We start from the raw sequence: 23,999 nt of genomic DNA on the forward strand, positions 1-23,999 counted from the left end.
TATTATTATCTACCCCAGCCCTTATACGAACCCCTTAAAACAACAAAATTACGGAAAAAAAAAAATACCTGTCTCTCCTTCCGAAATACGGGTGCCATTTTAAGCCTGTGGTAATCAGAACAACGACAGCCAGGGGAGACAACACTGATTTTCCCCCGAACGGAATTCCAAAAGTTGGCTCTCCCGGTTAAACTGAGAAGTGACGTAGCCTAGTGATGATGATGATGATGACGGCATTTGTTAAGCGCTTACTATGTGCAGAGCACTGTTCTGAGCGCTGGGGGAGGGATACAAGGCGATCAAGTTGTCCCCCGTGGGGCTCTCACTCTTCATGTCCATATTACAGATTTTAGACTGTGAGCCCACTGTTGGGTAGGGACTGTTTCTATATGTTGTACTTCCCAAGCGCTTAGTACAGTGCTCTGCACGTAGTAAGCGCTCAATAAATATGATTGATTGATTTACAGATGAGGTAACTGAGGCCCAGAGAAGTTAAGTGACTTGCCCACGGTGGAAAGAGCGCGGGCGTCTGGGGACCCAAAAGATGGCTCTGCCACTTGTCAGCTCTGTGACCTTGGGTAGGTCACTTCGACTCTCTGGGCCTCGGTTCTCTCATCTGCCAAATGGGGACTGGATCACTGTTTGGCCCTCAGATTGTGAACCCCCAAAAGGAGCTGATTACTTCGTATCCACCCCAGTGCTTCACACAGAGTAAGCGCTATTGTTGGTATTACGATTTCATTATCCTTATTAGTATCGAGTGGGAAAGCTTCACTACTCCCCCTTCGAGTCCGTAACCTCCTCGTGAGCGGGAACCGTGTCTCCCTGCCCCGTGGGATGGTCCTCACCCGAGCTCTCGGCCCAGTGTTCCGCCCGAAGTAAGCGTTCAACGACCACCACCGGTTGACTGGGCTCTACCCCAGCGCGGAGGGCGCCACGTGACTCAATCTGCAGAAATTCGAGGGGGCCCGAAAATGACTCAGGGAAAACCGAGCCTTTTCCCCCTCCGACCGGCTCCGCTCTCCCCTCGCTTCCGAGAACGACGGCGGCGGCCGCCCACCCTTTTCCCTCCCACCGCTCGAGCCGCGAAGAGGTTAAATTCGGCGCTTTCTCCCCCGACATCTGGGGGAATGCGTCGCCTTGCAAAAGGACCGATGATGGGGGTAGAGAGCGGAAGTCCTTTCTGCCAAACTGCTCAAGTCTCAAGAGCAACCAAAGAGGCTTTTATTTTACAAATGAACGGCTGAGGGTGCACGGATCTTATGGGCTTTGCTTTTTGTGAGGCGTCTTACGGGGTCTGCTCCTTAAGAGCCGCCGGGAAAACCCACGCGCCCGCCGCTTCTTCCCCGGGTGAAGCCCACCGGGCGGGATCATCTCTCAGTCGCTCGGCCCGTCTCTCTACGTTGCCAACTTTTCATTCATTCATTTGGTCGTATTTAGTAGGCGCTTAACAAATGCCATCATTATTATTATTGTTATTATTTACTGAGCGCTTACTGCGTGCAGAGCACTGGACTAATAATCAATCGTATTTATTGAGCGCTTACTGTGTGCAGAGCACTGGACTGAGCGCTTGGGAAGTCCAAGTTGGCAACATATAGAGACAGTCCCTACCCAACAGTGGGCTCACAGTCTAAAGACTAAGCGCTTGGGAAGTCCAAGTTGGCAACATCTAGAGACGGTCCCTACCCAATCAATCAATCAATCAATTGTATTTATTGAGCGCTTACTGTGTGCAGAGCACTGGACTAGGCGCTTGGGAAGTCCAAGTTGGCAACATCTAGAGATGGTCCCTACCCAATCAATCAATCAATCGCATTTATTGAGTGCTTACTGCGTGCAGAGCACTGGACTAGGCGCTTGGGAAGTCCAAGTTGTCAACATCTAGAGACGGTCCCTACCCAATCAATCAATCAATCAATCGTATTTATTGAGCGCTTACTGCGTGCAGAGCACTGGACTAAGCGCTTGGGGAGTCCAAGTTGGCAACATCTAGAGACGGTCCCTACCCAACAGCGGGCTCCCGGTCTAGAAGGGGGAGACAGACAACAAAACAAAACATATTAACAAAATAAAATAGAGTAAATATGCACATATAAAATAGAGTAATAAATACGTGCAAACATATATACAGGTGGTGTGGGGAGGGGAAGGAGGAAAGGCTGGGAGGATGGGGAGAGGAAGGAGGGGGCTCAGTCTGGGAAGGTCTCCTGAGTCTGCCTTTATGAAATAAAAGTAATAATAATAATAGTAATAATGGTATATGTTAAGTGCTTACTATGAATCAAGCACTGTACTAGCCTCTGGGATAAATACAAGCTAATTCATTCATTCATTCATGAGCCCACTGTTGGGTAGGGACCGTCTCCATATGTCGCCAACTTGGACTTCCCAAGCGCTTAGTCCAGTGCTCTGCACACAGTAAGCGCTCAATAAATACGACTGAACGAATGAATGAGCGGGAGGCCGGATTGCGGTCCCTCCGTCCGCCGAGTCCCTGAATCCCGACTCCCTCAGGAGGGACAGTCTGTCAGGAGCGAACCCCCAGCCGGAGGCACCCCCAAATCGCGCGGGCTCCCTTCCCCTTTCGATCGACGGTCCGGGTGCGACCGTGGCCTCTCGCCCCGTTTTTGGCTCCGGGCTCGCGGCCTCGCTCTTAAAAGGGGCGGACGGACCCGAGGGAGCCTTCCCCCCTCGGCCCGGACGCCCTGCGGGACCGCAGTGTGCGGCCCAGCGCTTAGTGACAGGAAAGCTTCTGGAAAACCCAAACAAGGGCGACGTCACGGGGTGACGTCAGCCTCCATCCAGTCCCGTGTGGTCGCCGTGCAGAAGCCGATCCATCCTGGAACCGTTTCCCCTCACGGGCTTTTCAGTAAATGCACTCACGCTACTAATGGGAGCTCCTCTGCCCCGTCGGCTGCTCGCCTGCCATCAACAAGTTCAGACCCGAGAACGACAACGACGGGCTGACTTAAAAAGGAGGACCGGGGCTCCATAAAAACCGAGCCGTCACGGCGGGGGCGGGGGGCGGAGGGGGGTGGGAAGGAAGGGAGAGACGGAGGGGGAGGAAGAGGGAGACACGGGGAGAAACTTCTCCTCGGCCCCGATGGGAGAGCCGTGGAGCCGCCGGTGAATTCCAGGAGAAAATCCTAAGGAAGAGGGGAGAGGGAAGGACCCTGGGGGGGTGGGGGGGGTGGGGGAGGGAGGGGGCTCCGATCCGATCCGATCCGGGCACCGAAGGACCCGGGGAGCCTCCGGCACGTCGCGGCCTCTCGCGGACTCCCCGCTTCGCGTCTCGGAACGACTGAATGAACCCTCCGATGTGCTCGAGAGAATGGGTGAGTCGGGGCGGTTCGCGGTACCGGGCTGACGGCCGCGCGGTTCGCAAATTAAGACATCAACCTGCCGGGGGTTTGGGGACCGAGGCTGGCGCGGGGCGGTGGGTTGTGGTGTTCCTGTTTTTGGCATTTTTTGGGTGGGTTGGGGGGCGGGGGGGGGGGGTGATCGACATTTTCCGAGAGCGGGGGATCGATCCCGGGGACCGTTTCCCGTCCGTCTGAAACACAGAAGTTTGGCTCGATTCCTGCGGTCCTCGCCCCCGGCCGCCGGGATCGGCAGCCCTGCGGCGCAAGATCAGCGCTCCGGCTGCCCGTGGGGAAATCCGGCGCCTTGCGGCGCTGTGCCTTTTCCTCGCCTCTCTTTTTTGGGGGGGTGGGGGGCGGGGGGGGGGGGGGGGGGGATCTGGTCGCGTGAAGCGCGTATGATCTGACGGAAGACATCCTCTCCCGCCGCGTCTCCCCGCCCGATGTGTTCCGCAGGCTTGCATTTCAAGTGGCCATTAGGGGCTCGGATGCTGGCGGCGCTGTACGCGATGAGCGTGGTCTGGAAAACGCTGCCCGCCTCGGGCACGGCGTGCCCCCCGCGCTGCCGCTGCGAGAACCTGCTCTTCTACTGCGACTCCCAGGGCTTCCGCTCGGTGCCCAACGCCACCGGCCAGGGCCCCCTGGGCCTGTCGCTGAGGCACAACCAGGTCCGGGAGCTGCGGGGGGACCAGTTCGCCGGCTTCGGCCACCTGGGCTGGCTCGACCTGGACCACAACCAGATCGCCGTGGTGAGGGAGGACGCCTTCCAGGGACTGTACAAGCTGAAGGAGCTGATTCTGAGCGCCAACAAGATCGCTCACCTGCCCAACACCACTTTCAGCCAGCTGCTCAACTTACACCGCCTGGACCTGTCGTCCAACCAGCTGTCCTCCCTGCACCCCGAGCTCTTCTTCGGCCTGCGCAAGCTGCACAGCCTCCACCTGCGCGCCAACGCCCTGCGGACCGTCCCCGTCCGCCTCTTCTGGGACTGCCGGGGCCTGGAGTTCCTGGACCTGAGCGCCAACCGGCTGCGGAGCCTGGCCCGCAACGGCTTCGCCGGGCTGGTCCGGCTGCGGGAGCTGCACCTGGAGCGCAACCAGCTGACCCGCGTCAACCTGGCCCACTTCCTCCGCCTCACGGCCCTGCGGGCGCTCTTCCTGCAGTGGAACAAGATCGCCAACCTGACCTGCGCCGTCGAGTGGACCTGGGCCACCCTGGAGCAGCTGGACCTGACGGGCAACGCCCTCCGGGCCGTCGACCCGGCCGTGTTCGCCGCCGTGCCCAACCTCAAGGTGCTCCTGCTGGACCACAACCAGCTGGGCAGCCTGGAGCCCGGCACCTTCGGGGCCCTGGGCTCCTTGGCCACCGTGGGCCTCTCGGGCAACCTGTGGGAGTGCAGCCCCAAGATATGCCCGCTGGCCGCCTGGCTGGGCGGCTTCCGGGGCCGGTGGGAGCACGCCGTGCTGTGCCACGCCCCGGACCACACCCAGGGGGAGGACATCCTGGACGCCGTCTACGGCTTCCAGCTCTGCCGGAACGGCTCCGCGGCCGCCACCGCCACCGCCCCGGCCCCGGCCCGGGGCCCCACCACGGACTCCGCCGGCCGGATGAGCTCGTCCGGTTACCACGCGGGGGGCCGGGAGCCCCCCACCGCCGCCACCGCCGCCGCCGCCACCCCCGCCGACGGACGCTTCCCCGAGCCCGACGGCGCCCTCTTCACCCAGCGCGTCATCACGGGCACCATGGCTCTCTTGTTCTCTTTCTTTTTTATCATTTTTATGGTCTTCATCTCCCGGAAGTGCTGCCCTCCCGCCCTGAGGAGGATCCGCCGCTTCCCCGGCATCCAGAGCCACCGGCAGCTCCGGTCCCAGACGCGGCTCCACGCGGCCGGCGCCTCGGACCAGGGCCCGTACGACGAGTACGAGCCCGCCCACGAGGGGCCCTTCATCATCATCAACGGCTACGGACAGTGCAAGTGTCAACAGCTGCCGTACAAAGAGTGTGAGGTATAATGCCGCCGGGCCACCCCGCCTGGGGCCTCGGAGGAGGGACCCCCGTCCGCCACCGGAAGGGGACTCCGGGCGCCCGACTCGCCGGACCCGGTGGTCTCACGTTCTGTCGGGTGCTGCCCTATTCTTTTTTTCCCCCCAAGGGACCCACGGTTCAAGCGTGAGAAAAAAGCAACAGTGTCACCCACCTGTGAAGCCGGAGACGAGGTACGGCGGTCCCGACGTAACCGGGCGGAAACACACACGAGCCCCCACGTGCCGCTCCTGGCTTCGGAAGACGGCCCGGCTGGGGAGAGACGGAGACAGACGGAGACACTCCGGCGTCCGGGGACAGAGCTCCGACAGGCAGAACAACGCTGACTGGCTCCTCTCTTAGCAACCTGATTTCACCTCTCGCCGAGGGCTGACTTACGTGACCGGAGACTTACAAAAAGGGTTTTCCTCAAGGGTGATTTTCTTTTTTTAAATGGAATCTGTTAAGCGCTCACTACGTACCAAGCACCGTTCTAAACGCCGGGGTAGAGATACCAGCCCATCGGGCCACCTACAGACCCCATCCCACATGGGGCTCGCTATCGTAAGTAGGAGGGGGAAGAGGTTTCGAATCTCCGAGGCCCAGAGGAGCGAAGTGACTTGCCCTAGGCCACAGAACGGGCAAGCGGCGTGGGCCGGGATCGGAATCCCGGTCCTCCGGCTCCCGGGCCCAGGCTTCATCCACTAGGCCACACCGCTTCCCCTGATTCAGCATCGGATCTGCGGCCGTCAACGGCGGACGTGGGGGGAAGGGGATTTCAAGAGTCACGACGACGCGCTCGTTTTAAAAACCTGGCGGTCCCCTCCCTCCTCGTCCGCAGCACCGCCCGCGTTAACGGACCCGTCCCGGTCCCGCTCGCCGACTCCGAGACCCTTCGATCGGTTCGGTGGGCAGGGCCGCTTCGGATTCCCGGAGCCGGGACCTCGGGGTCGTGATTAAAGAATCGCTCCGGTGCCGAGTCACGCCAAACGCTCGCCTTCATTCATCTCTTATTATTCGGCCTCCTCGGTGTCCGCCGAGCCGGGCCCCCTTTGTCTGGATTTGGGCGCTTGTCCTTTCAATTCGAGTGGGCTAGACCTCAAATTCCAGTTTAAAAACAGGCCGGCCCGGAGGGGTGGGGGACGGGACGAGGATCTGACCGCGCTCCGCTGAAAAGCGAGGTCGTCATCCATTCCCGGGAGGAGGGCTGAACCCAACACGTGGAGTTTTCCCATGCCCTGTCCCGCGTGGGGGCTCACAGCCTTCATCCCCATTTTATGGATGAAGCGACCTGCCTGAGGTCACACGGCGGATGGGTGGTGGAGCCGGGATTAGAACCCAGGTCCCCTAACTCCCAAGCCCGGGATCTTGCCTCTAGGCCCTGCTGCCGTTTAATGATGATGACGGTGGCATTTAGTAAGCACTCTTCTCAGCACTGAGGGTTTGGGGGATGAGGAGCCCAACTGCTGGGGGGCCGGCTTCTGGTCGACAAAGACTGGCCCTGATTTTTAAAGGGAAATGAGAGCTGCAAAACATCCAGGCTTAACAGCGAGGCTCACCATATCTTCCCGAGTCACAACGTGGGCTCGGCGTGCCGTGTTAGAAAAATCTCCGGGCTGAGGCAGCCACACAGTGGCCGGTGTGAACGGGATGAAGAGGAGACAGACGGTTATCCGATCCGGGCGTTAGGTCCCCGAGTGAATAAACCCAGGTTGGGGGCTATCGGAGGGTGGAGTAAACAGAACTCAGACCCACACGCGTTTTGGGATAATGCTGCACTGGAGGCCGGCACCCCTGACCCAAGAGGAGAATACAAAATTCAAAGTCCGATCCGGGCCTAAACAATTTGGAAACTATCGGTCACGGATGACCTTCTCCTGCTAACTTCGTGGCAAGTTACGCCCAGGACTGGTGCCTGAACAATCGATTACACTGTTTGATCGCTCCATGATGAGATGGCTACAAGTTACAAATACTCACTGAACGTATACTTAGATGCACGGGATTAGTGAATCGGAAGAAAAACAGAGTCTAGGGATCAGGACACCGATGTTATTATCGTTCTTATCATCGTTAGTACTATGATGGAATCTGTTGGGCTGACTCTGGGTCGGGCACTGTTCTGACCCCTGGCCGGGGTGGGTAGAGGACGATCACGTCGGACACAGTCCCTCACGGGGCTCGAAGTCCGAGTGCGGGGGAGAAAGGGCACTGAATTCCCACTTTACAGATGAAGAAACTGAGGCGCGGAGAAGCAATTGTCACCTAGAACCCACATCCCTTGACTCCCACTAGGGCTCTCCCGATACGGCCACCCGGCTCCTCTGGAGAGCTGCCGCCGGCAATCGGTAAAATGGGACCCAGTTGGAATCTTTTCCTAACCCAAAAGTCCTCAGGGAAGACAGGATGATCTCTGGGAAAATACAGCACCGGCTCATATTCAAAGGCACTAGACAGAACTCTCCCGTGCGACGACTCTATTTCGCCCGACCCCGCCGTCTCTCTTGGCAACCGGGTAGGGGAGGATGCTCTGGAAGTCGGGTTCTGAGGTCCGCTGGCTTTCTTCGGAATGAAGTATTAGCCCGGAAGAAATCGCGCTGTGCCCCGAAGCCCGGCTTCTCCCCCACTGGTTCCCAGGCGGCAGCGCCTCGGCTCTAGCTAAACCGACTCCCGTTCCGGCTTCGGCAGATCCGGGCCCCGGTTTCGCCTGTGCCGCTGTCGCCGCCGGGGGTCAAACGAGACCCTCACGGGGCAAAGGGATGAACCCGTGCCAAGCACCGTCCTGGTGGTGCCGGCATAATCAGATCGGGCGCAGTTCCTGCCCCGCGGGGATGGGAGGGAGGGGGGCTAAATGCCGTCTACAGACTAAGCGCAAATGCCGCCTCTCAAAGCCCGAATGAATGCTGAGGGGGCGTCCCAGCCGCAGTGTCCGACGCTCTCCCGCGTTCGCGGCAACCGAAACGCCCCTCGGCGTTGACGGACAACCCGGGGCAGTCGGCGGAGAAAGGATGCTTGGCTGGCCCCTAATTATGAGGGAGCTTTCAGAGGATGGGGAAAGAAATTCCTCGTCCGGGTGGGGATCACTGCGGCCCCCAGGGCGAGACGGAGAGCAAACAGGTGAGACGCAAACAGCTGAAAAGGGCAGCGGGGAGGGAAAGGCAGGCTCCACGATTGCCATTTTGGGGAATCTGCACATGGAACAGGGCCAAGAGGCCCTTCTGGGCATTCACGCAGGCACCGGCCAAAACACATCTTGTTTTTCTCCCCTGCGATTTTTGCGTCCAGAATCTAGACGACCGGAAAGACGGGGGCGTTTCCCCTTTTGCCTCTGGAGAATTTCCCTTCCCCCTTCCTTAAAGACACGGCCCGCTTCGTTTTTGTCTTCATTTGCGTTCTGGTTTAGGCCCAGGTGGGGAGAGTGCGCGGCTGCGTCACCGGGGCCTCCTCACCCCCTCCCCGCCTCTTCCCTGCAACTCTCACAGGCAGGTTCGGCGGGTCCTGACCCAATAATCACACGGCTGATGGGTTCCGGGGGGCCTCCCCGAAAGCGTTTTGATCGCTCGGCCCCTACCAATCGGGGGGCCGACCTGAGGAACGGAGCTCCCCTCGGCCCGGGTTTCGTGGCCATTTATCGTGACTTGCTGGCTGCTTTGTCTCCGATCCCCCCGGGGGTACCGCCCCGGGGGGAGCAAGTGAGGAAATTTCTCCCTCCACAAAGAGCTCTGAGAGCGAGCACTCACTGCCAGGACTTAAAGCAAACGATAGCCAAGCCAGAAAATCAGCACTGAACACTTGTTATTTCCTAATGTGCCTCAGTTGATTTTCCCCCCCTTTTCTGCACCGGTTTTGGTTCATGAAAGGTTTCTTTGTCACGTTCCCTAGTCAAACTCCAGGCCCGTTCGGAGACGGGGGCTTCACCTTTCCCATGAATAAACCACCTCCACGGTACGAAGTAGCCAATCCACGACTGTTTCGGGAATCGTTTTTCATAGACGTTTTTAATCGGGGGGGGGGGGGGGAATGGGCCTTTCTGCCTCCAAAGGGGGCAATCGTTCAGAAACCGACGGGGCCGATACGCCCTCATACGACTCTCTCGACGTGGCAATACGAGTTCAGGGCAGCGCTGGCGGGTCTGCCCTGGGCCCCGCTTTTCATCCTTCTGTTGGTGAATCACCTTCTGGAGCGAGTAGATGCAGGAAACCGACCCTCCGCTAGATAATCGAATTGTATTTTCTATCTACCTGACCCGAGGCGAGCTCATCGTAATCTAATAAAGGTACGAATAACCTCGGAAAACCATCGTTTGAAGCCTTCGGTGCTGGGATGTAAACATTCGAAAGGCTCCCCTGGCTATGCTGTCCGTCTTCTATCCTTGAGGGACAAACCGGGATACGCGGAGCGCCACGGCAGACTAGCCTTTCCATCTTGGAAGCGGAGATTAAAAGGGGAGCCCGGGTGCATTGTGGCCAAATCCCGTTCAAGAGCCATTTTGGGGGGTGGGGGGTGGGAGAGACCAGACAGAAAAGGGGTATAATAAAGTTCGGTGTACAGGAATAGTTTTTGCTATTAAAAAAATGTGCGTACTATAAAAGTGCATTCGTCTCATTTGCCTCCTCTCTCTGCGATGGATTGGTTTTCTGAGAAACGCAGTGAAGTACAATGCTCTGCACACAGTAAGCGCTTAATAAATACGATTGATTGATTGATTGATTGAAATGAACAAGGCTTGCGCCCTTTGTGAAAAGTCTGAGTGAAATGGGCGGCTGGGGGAAGAATTTCCCGGCCTCGCCCGCCCAGTTTTCTACTTTTCAAAGATGAGACCCCAGGGCAGCTGGGGAGGGGGGTGTCCTGGGCTCCCTGGAGGACTGGGGGGGGCGACTAAAAGCAAGGCTCCCCACATTCCCACCCAGGAGGAGGATTTGGATGGGCCTTCTGGCCCAAAGGGAAGGTTGGGAGTCCATCCGCAGCGGCGGCCCCGGAATGGGAGTCGGCCCGGGAACCGGGCGGAGAAACTGAACGAGCCACCCCTCGAAACCTCGTGAGAGGTCCCGGCGAGTGCCACTTCATACCCTAATCAATCGATGGTTTGTATTGAGCGCTCACTGTGTGCGGAGCTCTGTAGTAAGCGCTTGGGAGAGCACAATATAACGGACGCATTCCCTGCCCACAGTCTCGATCCTATCCTGCCTGGCAACCTAACAAAACCTGCTATAATAATAATAATAATAATAATAATAATGGCATTTGTTAAGCGCTTACTATTCTAAGCGCTGGGGAGGCTACAAGGTGATCAGGTTGTCCCACGGGGGGCTCACAGTCTTCATCCCCATTTTACAGATGAGGTCACTGAGGCCCAGAGAAGTGAAGTGACTCACCCAAAGTCACACAGCTGACAGTTGGCGGAGCCGGGATTTGAACCCATGACCTCTGACTCCAAAGCCCGGGCTCTTTCCACTGAGCCACGCTGCTATCTCGTTCCTACCCCGGGGAGGAGGGGCAGGGTCAAAGTTTCCATCTGATGAACTGTAAACTCGCTGTGGGCAGGGAATGTGTCTCTTTATCAATCAACCAATCAATCAATCGTATTTATTGAGCGCTTACTGTGTGCAGAGCACTGTACTAAGCGCTTGGGAAGTACAAGTTGGCAACATATAGAGACGGTCCCTACCCAACAGTGGGCTCACAGACTAAAAGACTCTTTACTGTTGAATTGTACTCTCCCAAGTGCTTAGTTTAGTGCTCCGCACACCGTAAGCGCTCAATAAACACGATTGACTGAATCAATGAACCGAAAGGCCGTACCTGCGCTCGGCAGCAGAGAAGAAGGGTTTTGGGCATTTTTCTTTTTTTTAAATAAACGCTCTTTTGGTGTGGGGGCTTGGACCATCCATTCTGTGAATTTAGAAAGCCAGATTTACCAGTTCCAAAGCTGATTAGCCCGTCAATCAATTACTAAGTGCAGAGCACTGAACCAAATGCTGGGGAGAGTGAAATACAACAGAACTATGAGCCTACGAATAATTCTCGGGTTAATTTTAATCCCGAAACTGCTAGGTAAAGCTACGTGGGGTTTCATTACCGGTTCTTTTCATTAACTCGTCAGAAGACTGCAGTGTTGCTGGAATGTAGCACCATCTTATCTTACCTTGTACTTCCCAAGCGCTTAGTACAGTGCTCTGCACACAGTAAGCGCTCAATACGATCGATTGATTGATTATCAGAGGCCTGCTTAGACATTTTTCTCCCTTTAACTATCTTTAACTGGCTCAGAACCCTGTCCAGGGCCAAAATGTACCACAGGCCACCGTCCTTGCAAATGGAGGGAGACGATCAGACAGATGAATAAAATGCCCAGATTATTCAAAGACTTTCTGTCGCCATTCTTTTCACACTCTTCCCTCCCTCCCTGCCCTCCATAAATACTGCAGAGTAGCAATATCTGGCTGGATTTGAAGGCCTTGTTCTCATTCTCCACCCCCGCCACTTTTTAAATGATATTTGCTAAGTGTTTATTATCTGCCAGACACTGTACTGAACGCTGGGTAGGTAGATTTTTGGCACTTCTCCACGATTGCTTCAAGGAAGTGCCCAGGGGCAGTCCTTGCCCCTTTGGTTTTCAGGTCAAACTGCTGAGCATTTAGATCAGAAGCAGCGTGGCTCAGTGGAAAGAGCCCGGGCTTTGGAGTCAGAGGTCATGGGTTCAAATCCTGGCTCTGCCACTTGTCAGCTGGGTGACTTCACCTCTCTGCGCCTCAGTTACTTCATCTGTAAAATGGGGATTAAGACTGTGAGCCCCACATGGGACAACCTGATCACCTTGTATCCCCCCAGTGCTTAGAACAGTGCTTTGCAAATAGTAAGCACTTAACAGACGCCATCATTATTATTATTATTATTATCATGAGGAAATTTACTTTCACCCAGGGTGTCCTTTCTGAATCCCATCCACCCCTACCCTTCTTTTTTTTTTTAAATGGTTTTTGTTAAGCACTTACTATGTGCTGGGTACTGTACTAAGTACTGGGATAGATACGAGCTCATCAGGTTGGACACAGATCATTTAATTCTATTTGTTCTGACGGTTTTGACACCTTTCTATATGTTTTGCTGTCTGTCTCCCCCTTCTAGACGGTGAGCCCGCTGTTGGGTAGGGACCGTCTCCATACGCTGCCGACTTGTACTTCCCAAGCGCTTAGTACAGTGCTGTGCACACAGTAAGCGCTCAATAAACTCGACTGAATGAATGAATACAAGCTAATCAGGCTGGACACGGTTCGCGTCCCACAGTCTTAATCCTCATTTTACAGATGAGGCAACTGAGGCACTGAGCAGTGAAGTGACTTGCCCCAGTTCCCCTGGCGGATAAAGTGGCAAGAGCCAGGATTAGAACCCAGGTCCTCGACTCTCAGGCCCGGAAATCCTTCCACCAGGCTACCCTGCCCCACCTTCATCCATCTGATGGAGATATTCACCAAGGAGAGGGCCGACAAAGCGAGGAGCTACTTCAATCAATCAATCAATCGTATTTATTGAGCGCTTACTGTGTGCAGAGCACTGTACTAAGCGCTTGGGAAGTCCAAGTTGGCAACATATAGAGACAGTCCCTACCCAACAGTGGGCTCACAGTCTAGAATGGAGAAGACACAAATTGGGGATCCACCCGAGGGAGGAAAACTGATCGCCGTTTGCCTGCTTATTAGTCTCAAAACACAAACCTCAACACTTCCGCCCGAGCCACTGCAGTAATAATAATAATCACAATAATAATGCTCATTATTATTATTATTATTACTGCGGTATTTGTTAGGCACTTACTATATGCCACGCACTAAGCTCTCGGGTGGTTGCAAGCAAATCGGGTTGGACGCAGTCCCATTCCACATGGGGCTCACAATCTTAGTTCCCGTTTGACAGGGGGGGGAACTGAGGCACAGACCAAGTGAAGCGACTTACCCAAGGTCACAAAAACAGAGACGGGGCAGAGCCGGGATTAGAACCCATGTCCTTCTTGACTCCCAAGCCCCTGCTCTACCAACGATGCCAGGCTGCTTCCCGGCATTTAAAACAGTGCCTGGCACATAGTAAGCGCTTAACTAATATCTTAAAAAAGGGGTAATTAACAAATACCATTAAAAAAACCAGGAGGATGTGACAGTCACCCGTCTTTCAGCCCCAAAGCACTTACGAACGTATCTGTAATTTATTTTAGCATCCGCCTCACCGTCTAAACTGTAGCTTGTTGTGAAAAGGGAACGTGTCCACCGACTCTGTTGGACTATACTCTCCCAAAACCCTAAAAGAGAGCTCTGTACCCACTTTGTGCTCAATAAATATCACGGACTGATTCTGTTGCTACCGCAGACTTCCTGCTTTAAAGCCTCATTTTTCTCTCCCCGAGCAAATGAGGTGTCATCCACAGTGAAGATGTGATTAGCAAGAATTTTTAATACGCCTAAACAATCTAGCTGCTCTTTACACATCTCCCCCCCCCCCGCCCGCGATACCCTGACCATAGGATCTGCCAGTCAAGTAATCTGCTTAACAAAATGGATTACAAATACTGGAAGTGGCACAGAAATGAACAAAATTGAAGGTTCGACATTCTTCAGTCTGTAAAGCCCCCATCTTCAAATCCCCTCTAGATGAAGTGATTATTTTAAAGCCCCCCCCTTTTTTTTTCCTGTCCAGTTCGAACAAGACAACAAGTGTGTTAAACAGCGTAAAGCCCCTCCGTACCAACGGCGATAACCTTGGGTATTAATTACCTTATCGGACAATTAACGCCACAAATACGCCGTATAATGGGCTGAGACTCATCATCCAATGGTATTAATTGATGATGATGGTATTTGTTAGGCGCTATGTGCCAAGCACTGTCCTAAGCGCTGGGGAGGTTACAAGGTGATCAGGTTGTCCCACGGGGGGCTCACAATCTTTTTTAATGGCATTTATTAAGCGCTTACTATGTGCCAAGCACTGTCCTAAGCGCTGGGGAGGTTAAGGTGATCAGGTTGTCCCACGGGGGGCTCACAGTCTTTTTTTTTTTAAATGGCATTTATTAAGCGCTTACTATGTGCCAAGCGCTGTTCTAAGCGCTGGGGAGGTTACAAGGTGATCAGGATGTCCCACGTGACAACTCAATCAACTCATCTGTCAATCGGTGGTATTTACTGAGCGCTTACCGTGGGCAGAGCTCTGTCCCATGATGAAGAGGGACTCACAGTCTTCATCCCCATTTTACAGATGAGGGAACTGAGGCCCAGAGAAGTGAAGTGACTTGCCCAAAGTCACCCAGCTGACAAGTGGCGGGGCTGGGATTTGAACCCATGACCTCTGACTCCAAAGCCCACGCTCTTTCCACTGAGCCACGCTGCTTCTCTATTAATCCCCATTTTCCAGATGAGGCCACTGAGGCCCAGGGAAGTGAAGGGACTTGCCCAAAGTCACACAGCTGATATGTGTGAGCGTCTAGACTGTGAGCCCACTGTTGGGTAGGGACCGTCTCTATATGTTGCCAACTTGGACTTCCCAAGCGCTTAGTCCAGTGCTCTGCACACAGTAAGCGCTCAATAAATACGATTGAATGAATGAATGAATGTGGCGGAGCCAGAATTAGAACCTGTGACCTCTGATTCCCAAGCCCGGGCTCTTCCCACTAAGCCACGCTGCTTCCCTAATTGAGCGCTTACTGCGGGGAGCACACTGGTCTAAGCACTTAGGGGAATAAAAAATCAACTCATCTGCCAATCGGTGGTATTTACTGAGCGCTTACCGTGGGCAGCACACTGGTCTAAGCACTTAGGGGAATAAAAAATCAACTCATCTGTCAATCGGTGGTATTTACTGAGCGCTTACCGTGGGCAGAGCTCTGTACTAAGCACTTGGAGCAATACAAACAGGGTTGGGGAAGTGGCGTGGCCTAGAGGAAAGAGCCCGGGCCTGGGAGACGGAAGACCTGGGTTCTAATCCCGGCTCTGCCACATCTGCTGTGTGATCTCGGGAAAGTTGCTTCACTTTCCTGTGCCTCTGTTCCCCGTGACAGATTGGGGATCCAATACCTGCTCTCTCCCCTACTTAGACAGTGGGAACGCCACGTATCAGCTGTGTGACTCTGGGCAAGTCACTTCACTTCTCTGGGCCTCAGTGACCTCATCTAAGCGCTCAGTAAATACGATTGATTTATTGATTGATTCCCAAGTGCTTAGTACAGCGCTCTGCACACAGTAAGCGCTCAATAAATACGACTGAATGAATGAATGAATCTGAAAAATGGGGATTAATAGAGAAGCAGTGTGGCTCAGTGGAAAGAGCGTGGGCTTTGGAGTCGGAGGTCGTGGGTTCAAATCCCTGCTCCACCGGTTGTCACCTGTGTGACTTTGGGCAAGTCACTTCACTTCTCTGGGCCTCAGTTCCCTCATCTGGAAAACGGGGATGAAGACTGTGAGCCCCTCGAGGGACAACCTGATCACCCTGTAATCCCCAGCGTTTAGAACAGTGGTTTGCACATAGTAAGCGCTTAATAAATGCCATCATTATTATTATTATTACCCCGACGCTTAGTACAGTACACGGCCCATAGTTAAGCGCTTAATCGATCATTCGGTCGTATTTAGAACACACTACTAAGTGCTTGGGAGAGCACAATATAACAATACGACAGACAGGTGCTCTACTCACAATGCAAGATGAGCTGACATCCCTGTGGCAAGTCACGGATAATAATAACATTAATAATGATGGCATTTATTGAGCGCTTACTATGTGCAAAGCACTGTTCTAAGCGCTGGGGAGATTACAAGGTGATCAGATTGTCCCACGTTGGGCTCACAGTCTTAATCCCCATTTTTGCAGATGAGGGAACCGGCACAGAGAACAATAATAATAATAATACTAATAATAATAATTGGCATTTGTTAAGCGCTTACTATGTGCAAAGCACTGTTCTAAGTGCTGGGGGGGAATACAGGGTGATCAGGTTGTCCCATATGGGGCTCACAGTCTTAATCCCCATTTTACAGATGAGGTAACTGAGGCCCAGAGAAGTGAAGTGACTTACCCAAAGTCACACAGCTGACAATTGGCGGAGTCAGGATTTGAACCCATGACCCCTGACTCCAAAGCCCGGGCTCCTTCCACTGAGCCACGCTGCTCCTCATCCATCTTCTTAGATGGATTGAACGCTCCCTCTAAGACCGTCAGTCCCGAGTTGCGAAAGCTCTCTACGCTTCGGCAGATTTCTCTGTAGCTGAGCGGTTTGGACGGTACGGGTATATTGCTTTCAGACTAATTTCAAAAATAATGATAATAATTGAGACAGACCATCATCCCTAGGCTATACTGAGCGCCAACTACGTGTGGTCTTCCAAGTCTGGAAGACCTGGGTTCTAAAGCCGGGCTCTGCCGCTTGTCTGCCGTGTGATCTTGGGCAAGTGCCGGCCCTTCTCCGGGCCTCAATTCCCTCATCCGTAAAACGGGGATTAAGATGGTGAGCCCCGTGTGGGATGTGGACTGTGTCAATCAATCAATCAATCAATCGTATTTATTGAGCGCTTACTGCGTGCAGAGCACTGTACTAAGCGCTTGGGAAGTACAAGTTGGTCCAATCTGATCAGCTTGCATCTTCCCTACCGTTCAGTCCCGCGCCCTGGTGCGATCCGGCAAGGGACCGCGGCCTGTTTGCCACCCTCGGTGGAGCGGGGCAATGCCAGACGTGCGGTGCCATGGTGGGGACCCGCGAGGGCCACGATGGAGCCCAGAGGCCCCTCGTTGGGCATTTATTTGCCTCTTGCCCCTCTAGGCCCCAGGGGATGGGTTTCCGACGCGCCTGCTTTCCACCATTTACTCGCCCCTTGTCCGAAAGCGACGTTTTTTTCCCCTGGCACCTGGCAGGAGGCTCCGTCCGACCGAGGCCGCTTTTCGTCGCTGACACTACCGCCGGGCTCCCTCCTACCCGAAGGGCTCTCCAGAGGGCACCTTCAAGGGCCAACCCTATTATTGCCGCTTTCGAACCCCCAACCTAAGGTTCCTGGCACAGAAGCCGCGGGAGCAGATGGTCAGAAAATCCCTTCCGTCGGATGAAACGGCCGCCGGGGCGGCCTCGGGCCGGGCCGGCCGCCATCTGGGCGGTGGAATTCGGCCACGCTGTGAGGGGCGGGTGGGCTTTAAGGATGATCTCTTTAAGCAGCGTGGCTCAGTGGAAAGAGCCCGGGCTTTGGAGTCAGGGGTCACGGGTTCAAATCCCGGCTCCGCCAAGTGTCAGCTGGGTGACTTTGGGCAAGTCGCCTGACTTCTCTGGGCCTCAGTTCCCTCATCTGTAAAATGGGGGTGAAGACTGTGAGCCCCCCGGGGGACAACCTGATCACCTTGTAACCTCCCCAGAGCTTAGAACAGTGCTTTGCACATAGTAAGCGCTTAATAAATGTCATCATTATTATTATTCTTAACTCCAGGGCCCCCAACCCTTAGTCTATCCATGCCACTTGCTGAGCGCTAACACAGCACCGTCCCGAGCCCTTCCGAGAGGAAAATACATCACGGGCGATAGATAAGATCAATCAATCAATCAATCGTATTTACTGAGCGCTTACTGTGTGCAGAGCACTGTACTAATCCATGTACACGACGAGCTCACGGACTACAGAGGAGCTCTGGGAATGGCGCTTTGGGCAATGTGGCCCAGCGGGCACTAGCCAGTCTCACCCCTCGGGGCCAAGGGCCCGGGAGGAGAGCCACCTTGTCGGCTCTCCGTCCTAACCCCCGCCCCAGTTAAGCTGGTGGGAGATGAGGAGAGTGTGTGGGGTAGTATAATAATAATAATGATGGCATTTATTAAGCGCTTACTATGTGCAAAGCACTGTTCTAAGCACTTGGGGAGGTTACAAGGTGATCAGGTTGTCCCACGGGGGGCTCACAGTCGCACACAGTCGCCACGGTTGGGAAGTCGGGGGGGCTCGAACTTTAAACTCGAATGGGGATGGAGGGGTGCGGGGGACTGACCACAGACACCTACGGAGAGAAAACCTGAATTCCAATCCCGGCTCCACTGCTCGCCTCCTGTGTGACCGTGGGCAGGTCCCTTCACTATGCCTCAGTTTCCTTCTCTGTAAAATGGGGATTAAGACTGTGAGCCCCATGTAATCCAACCTCATTAGCTTGGATCTACCCCAGCGCTTAGTACGGTACCTGGCCGTAAGCTCGTAAATACCATTTTTAAAACAATAAAAAATTTAAGAAAAAGAGAGGCTTTTGGGTTTGGCTGGGCCACCTTCCCCGGGAATCTAAGTGAGAAGAGCTTCCAGGGATTCAGAAAGGGAGTTCCAGATTGGAAAGGGAGGCAGGGAACGAGCTGGCGGAAAGGAACTGAAAACTCTGGCAGCCTTCACACGTTGAAAGAGGAAGGGCGGGGAGGGAGCTGGGGAATGGCTTGAGGGGAGGAATGGGAATGAACTGAGGGCTACAGGAGCTTCGATTGTGGCTGTGGGTCATGGTAAATGAAGGAAAACATGAGAGAGATCGAAAACACGAGAGAGAGAGAGAGATTCACAGGGGCAAGGCAGTTTTTCCCATGAGGGAAGGGTCAGACAAGTAGGGGGGAGGAGAAGGGTTGGCCTCGGATAAGAAAAAAGGCCTCCTCCTTACAAATCGGGGAAAGGGGATGTGGGTGGGCCCTCCGGGCAAGGTTGTCGATGAGGGAGAAGTGAGTGATTGCTTTGCCTGGCTAGGGTAAGGATGGAGTTGTAAGATGACAGGACAGATTTGTCAGAGAAGGGAGCTAAATGTGGCGGCAGTTGGGGGAGGAAGGGGATAGTGGTAGAAGCGATCCAGCGTGGTGAGAAAGGGAGGGGACGCAAATGTTAACGATGTCTGAGGTTACTGGTTGGGCGAGGGTTAGGTTTAGGCCAGATTCAGGCCCGTCTCCGAAGTTACACCGGGTTTGCCCCGGTTGAAGTGGCTGGTTTTTAAGATGGTGGCCTCCGCTGCATCCTGAGACCACCCAGTCCTTTAGAAAGGTTTTTTCCCCGGGACTGCCCGAGTGGATGGGGCCCCGCGGGGCACGTGGCTAGCCTGGTCGCAGATCGGTCGCAGACTGTGAGCCCACTGTTGGGTCGGGACCGTCTCTATATGTTGCCAACTTGGACTTCCCAAGCGCTCAGTACAGTGCTCTGCACACAGTAAGCGCTCAATAAATACGGTTGAGTGAATGAATGAATCGGTGCACGTCGCACAGAGAGCGCTCACAGCCAGCTGTTAAGTCCAAAGGGCTTGGGCTCCTTTTAAGAAACCCAGCTGGGTCACCCCAGAACCTCTTGAGGTTTGGGGGCTCGTCCCCTCATTTCCCAAGGCCTGCGGGGAGTGGGCTGGGTGGGCGGAACGACCCGTGGCGAACATCGTGAGACGTTCAGGCGTGGAAACTGAGGCCCGGAGAAGTGAAGCCATTTGCCCAACATCAAGCAGCAGACAGGAGAAGCAGCAGGGCCTAGGAGACAGAAGGACCTGAGTTCTAATCCCTGCTCCGCCACTCCTCTGCTGGGTGACCTCTTCCTCCCTTTCCCTCTCCTGTCCCCCCGCCGATTAAACGTGGGGTTCCGTTCCGGCAGCTTCACCAATTCGGGAAAATCATAAACTGCGTCGCCAACTGGTTTTAAGCTTCATAATGTGGTGAAAGCCATTAATTAAAAATGCAACAGAAGCAAACAGTGACAACCTGGTAATTTTACTCCCTCACATCCTACAAAAGCACCTTATTACGAGGTTTAATTTGCCGCTTTCTATCCAAAAGATTCATTACTGACTTCACTGCTGGAAATCGTAACGGGACTGCTGTGTTTTTGTGAAAAGGCTCTGATACAAAGCCGCCAAACGATTGTTAATCGAAACCAAAGAAACTTTACCTATCTACCATTTCAATAACCGGAGGAGAAGTGGGAAATACCGGCTCGTGGGCTATCTTCGCTGGGTGTCGAGGGCTAAGAAACGGATTCGGAAACCTTTCCGATCCCAGCTCCGAACGCTTCGCTCGTTAGTTTGTGGGGCCTGATCTTGAACTCTAAAGCCTTGTCTTTCTCTAGAAGGTCTCATCGACTTGAGGAAATCTGGCATTTGGAGAGCTCTTTAACGAGCATTTCCGCGGGTGAGACGATGGACTCCGGTGCTCCCCTTGCTTAAGGCTGCTGGAAAATGTCCTTGGAAGGCCGGGCCGGCCCCCCTCGGCGGCATTCACCGATAATCCAGCCAGCCCAGGGTTCCACCCGGCTCCGCCACTTGTCCGCTGTGTGACCTCGGGCTAGTCACTTCACTTCTCTGGGCCTCAGTTCCCTCCTCTGTAAAATGGGGGTTGAGACTGCGAGCCCCACGTGGGACAGATCGCCCAACCCGATCTGCTTGGATCCACTCCGGCGCTTAGTACGGTGCGTGGCACATAGCTAAGCGCTTAACAAATACCGTAATGATTATTACTATTACCCAGTAGGTCACGCTTCTGCTCTGCGTTCAGAGTGGGGGACGAGGTGCAAAAATGTGGCGGCATTTAGGGTCAGGGTTCTTTTGTAGGATGTGAGGGAGTAAAATTACCAGGTTGTCATTGTCTGCTTCTGTTGCATTTTTATTTAATGGCTTTCACCACATTATGAAGCTTAAAACCGGCTGGCGATGCAGTTTATGATTTTCCCGAATTGGTGAAGCTGCCAGAACGGAACCCCGTGATCCTGCCTAAATGATCCCGCCCTAAACCTCACTTCTGCAGCCCAGAATTTCCTCCCGCATCCCGGAAGACACGTCTCCTGGAGTCTGAGGAAGCAGAACAAGGTCCCTGCCCTCGAGGAGCTGACGGTCCTACTTCCCTCTGAGCCCCATGTGAGACCTAACTATCCTATACCCGCTCCGGCGCCTAGTTCAGTGCTTGACACTTAACTAAAATCCCCATTAATGTTATTTCTATCTGTCCTTTACTCTCCCAAGGGTTTCATCCGGCTCTCGGCACCAAGTCAGCACTCCGCAAATACCGCTGAGCGATCCCACCTCCAATTTTTGCTGCGGTCTTCCTCTAACCTTAGCTGTGGCGTCATTAGCGGCTCTGGCCTCAGAGCTGTGACGTCTACATCAATCAATCAATCAATCGTATTTATTGAGCGCTTACTATGTGCAGAGCACTGTACTAAGCGCTTAATCATCAGCCAAGGAATCCGCGTGACTGCTACTAGCCGCTGAGGCATTCCAAAAACGCCAGGGCCGGGGCCCTCCTTGCGAGCCCGCTGTCGGGTAGGGACCGTCTCTATATGTTGCCAACTTGTACTTCCCAAGCGCTCAGTACAGTGCTCCGCCCGCAGTAAGCGCTCAATAAATACGACTGAATGAATGAATTCCCCCTCTTCGACCCTCTCACCAGTTGGCAGCCCCCAATGCGAGCCCATTTCTTCGTCCTTTCCCTTTCTTGGCCTGCACTTGGGAACACCATTTCATATTTTTCTTAACAGTATTTGATAAGCACGTGCTGTGTGCTACGCGCTGGGGTAGAGACGAGATAATCAGATTGGCCACGGTCCCCGTCCCACGGGGGGGGCTCACCGCCTTCATCCCCATTTTACAGATGTGAGGAGACTGAGGCACGGAGCGCTTCCCCGACTTGTCCAAAGCCCCCCGGAAGACGAGTCGGGATTAGAAGCCAGGTCCTTCAGATTTCCGGGCCGCTTTCCACTGCGTGAGAACGGGCGGGATTCCTCCACAAGAGCGGAGAAACACCCGAGTCATCTCCCTCTCTGTGTTCCTGAACTCCCTAACCCGATTAGCAGGCACAGATTTTGTTTTCCTCTAATTACCTTCTTGCATTTTGCTGTAATTAGCTCCTTCTATTTAAGCAGGTTACAAGTCTGCCCTGGCACTATCGACTTGGCTCCCGAACTGGGGAGGGTTGGGCTTGGGAGACTGATCAAACCACACAAGCCTTTTTCGGGAGAGAGCCGGGAACGAGGGACAATCTGATAATAATTGCGGTGCTTAAGGGCTTTGCTACTTTTTTTTAAAAAAAAATGGCATTTGTTAAGCACGTATTTTACGTTCCAGACACTATACTAAGCGCTGGGGTGGACACGAGTAAATGGGCCTGGACACGGCCCCTGTCCCACATGGGGCTTGCGGTCTCAATCGCCATTTTACAGATGAGGGGGACTGAGGCACAGAGAAGTGAAGTGACTTGCCCAAGGTCTCACAGCAGAAACATGGCCGAGCCAGGATTAGAACCCAGGTCCTTCTGACTCCACTAGACCACAGGGTGGCCACTGCCGCCCCGTCTCACAACCACAGAAGCGATAAAAGAGCTGAATGTTTCCTCGGCTGGCGGTTTTCACCCTTTTTCATACAATAATAATGGCATTTGTTGAGCGCTTACTACGTGCAAAGCACTGTTCTAAGCGCTGGGGAGTTGACAAGGTGATCAGGTTGTCCCACGTGGGGCTCCCAGTCTTAATCCCCATTTTACAGATGAGGTAACTGAGGCGCAGAGAAGTGCGCCCACTGTTGGGTAGGGACTGTCTCTATATGTTGCCAACTTGTACTTCCCAAGCGCTCAGTACAGTGCTCTGCACACAGTAAGCGCTCAATAAATACGACTGAATGAATGGGCACCTGACCTCAGCGGTGGCGGCTGTCGCTCACAGCAAGGTCGCAGCAGGCCGGGAGAAACTTCAAATCGGTTGCGACCGCATCTGAGTTTCTGGCTTCAACTCAGCCGGCCGGGGAGAGCTTTGAAAATTACTGCGGAGTCATTCGACGAGATTTCAAAGCGGCATTCAGGATTCCCACAAAAGCTAATCACGCTTGAAATTATTTTCCTTTTATCTTCCCTAAACTTTTCATAAATACCTTCACACGTACTGGGCCCTTTTGACTCCGGTTCTGTTTTGTTCCTCTCCCCGCAAGAACTGCCGATTTGCTGCAGCTTGAGAACGAGGGAGAAACAGCCCACCAGAGCTACAAGGCTGGGGGGGGCGGGGGGCGAACAAACCAGAGAGGCAGGCAGGGAGAGAGAGAGAGAGAGAGAGAGAGAGATAGAGAAAGGGAAAGGTGGGCAGGGAGAGAAAGAGAGAAAGAGTGTGATGTGGGCAGGGAGAAACAGAGACAGGCAGGAAGAGAGATGTGGGCAGGGAGAAAGAGAGAGACAGGCGGGAAGAGAGGTGGGCAGGGAGAGAGACAGGTGGGAAGAGAGGTGGGCAGGGAGAGAGAGGCGGGTAGGGAGAGGGAGAAAGGGAGAGGGAGAGAGGAAGAGAAAGGCAGAGAAGCAGGGAAAGAGGGGGAGAGGGAGAGAGGAGAAAGGCAGAGAAGCAGGGAAAGAGGGGGAGAGGGAGAGAGGAGGAGAAAGGCAGAGAAGCAGGGAAAGAGGGGGAGAGGGAGAGGGAGAGAGGAGGAGAAAGGCAGAAATGCAGGGAAAGAGGGGGAGAGGGAGAGAGGAGGAGAAAGGCAGAGAAGCAGGGAAAGAGGGGGAGAGGGAGAGGGAGAGAGGAGGAGAAAGGCAGAGATGCAGGGAAAGAGGGGGGAGAGGGAGAGAGGAGGAGAAAGGCAGAGAAGCAGGGAAAGAGGGGGAGAGGGAGAGAGGAGAAAGGCAGAGAAGCAGGGAAAGAGGGG

The 23,999-nt window shown here is 54.3% G+C and overlaps 2 protein-coding genes across 4 annotated transcripts in view; one reads left to right on the top strand and one right to left on the bottom strand.

The window, feature by feature from the left end:
- The window catches only part of CTNNA1 (catenin alpha 1), a 148,820-nt gene that overhangs the window by 54,980 nt on the left and 69,841 nt on the right, over window positions 1–23,999 (bottom strand). The gene's annotated exons all lie outside the window — the stretch shown is intronic.
- LRRTM2 (leucine rich repeat transmembrane neuronal 2) lies at window positions 3,223–6,693 on the top strand. Its single transcript, XM_038770591.1, has 2 exons — window positions 3,223–3,338; window positions 3,819–6,693. The coding sequence occupies exons 1-2, from the start codon at window positions 3,335–3,337 to the stop codon at window positions 5,372–5,374; spliced, it is 1,560 nt and encodes a 519-aa protein (XP_038626519.1). The 5' UTR covers window positions 3,223–3,334; the 3' UTR covers window positions 5,375–6,693.

The sequence above is a fragment of the Tachyglossus aculeatus genome, chromosome X2 (assembly GCF_015852505.1).
Source record: "Tachyglossus aculeatus isolate mTacAcu1 chromosome X2, mTacAcu1.pri, whole genome shotgun sequence".
In the NCBI taxonomy this organism is placed as follows: Eukaryota; Metazoa; Chordata; class Mammalia; order Monotremata; family Tachyglossidae; genus Tachyglossus; species Tachyglossus aculeatus.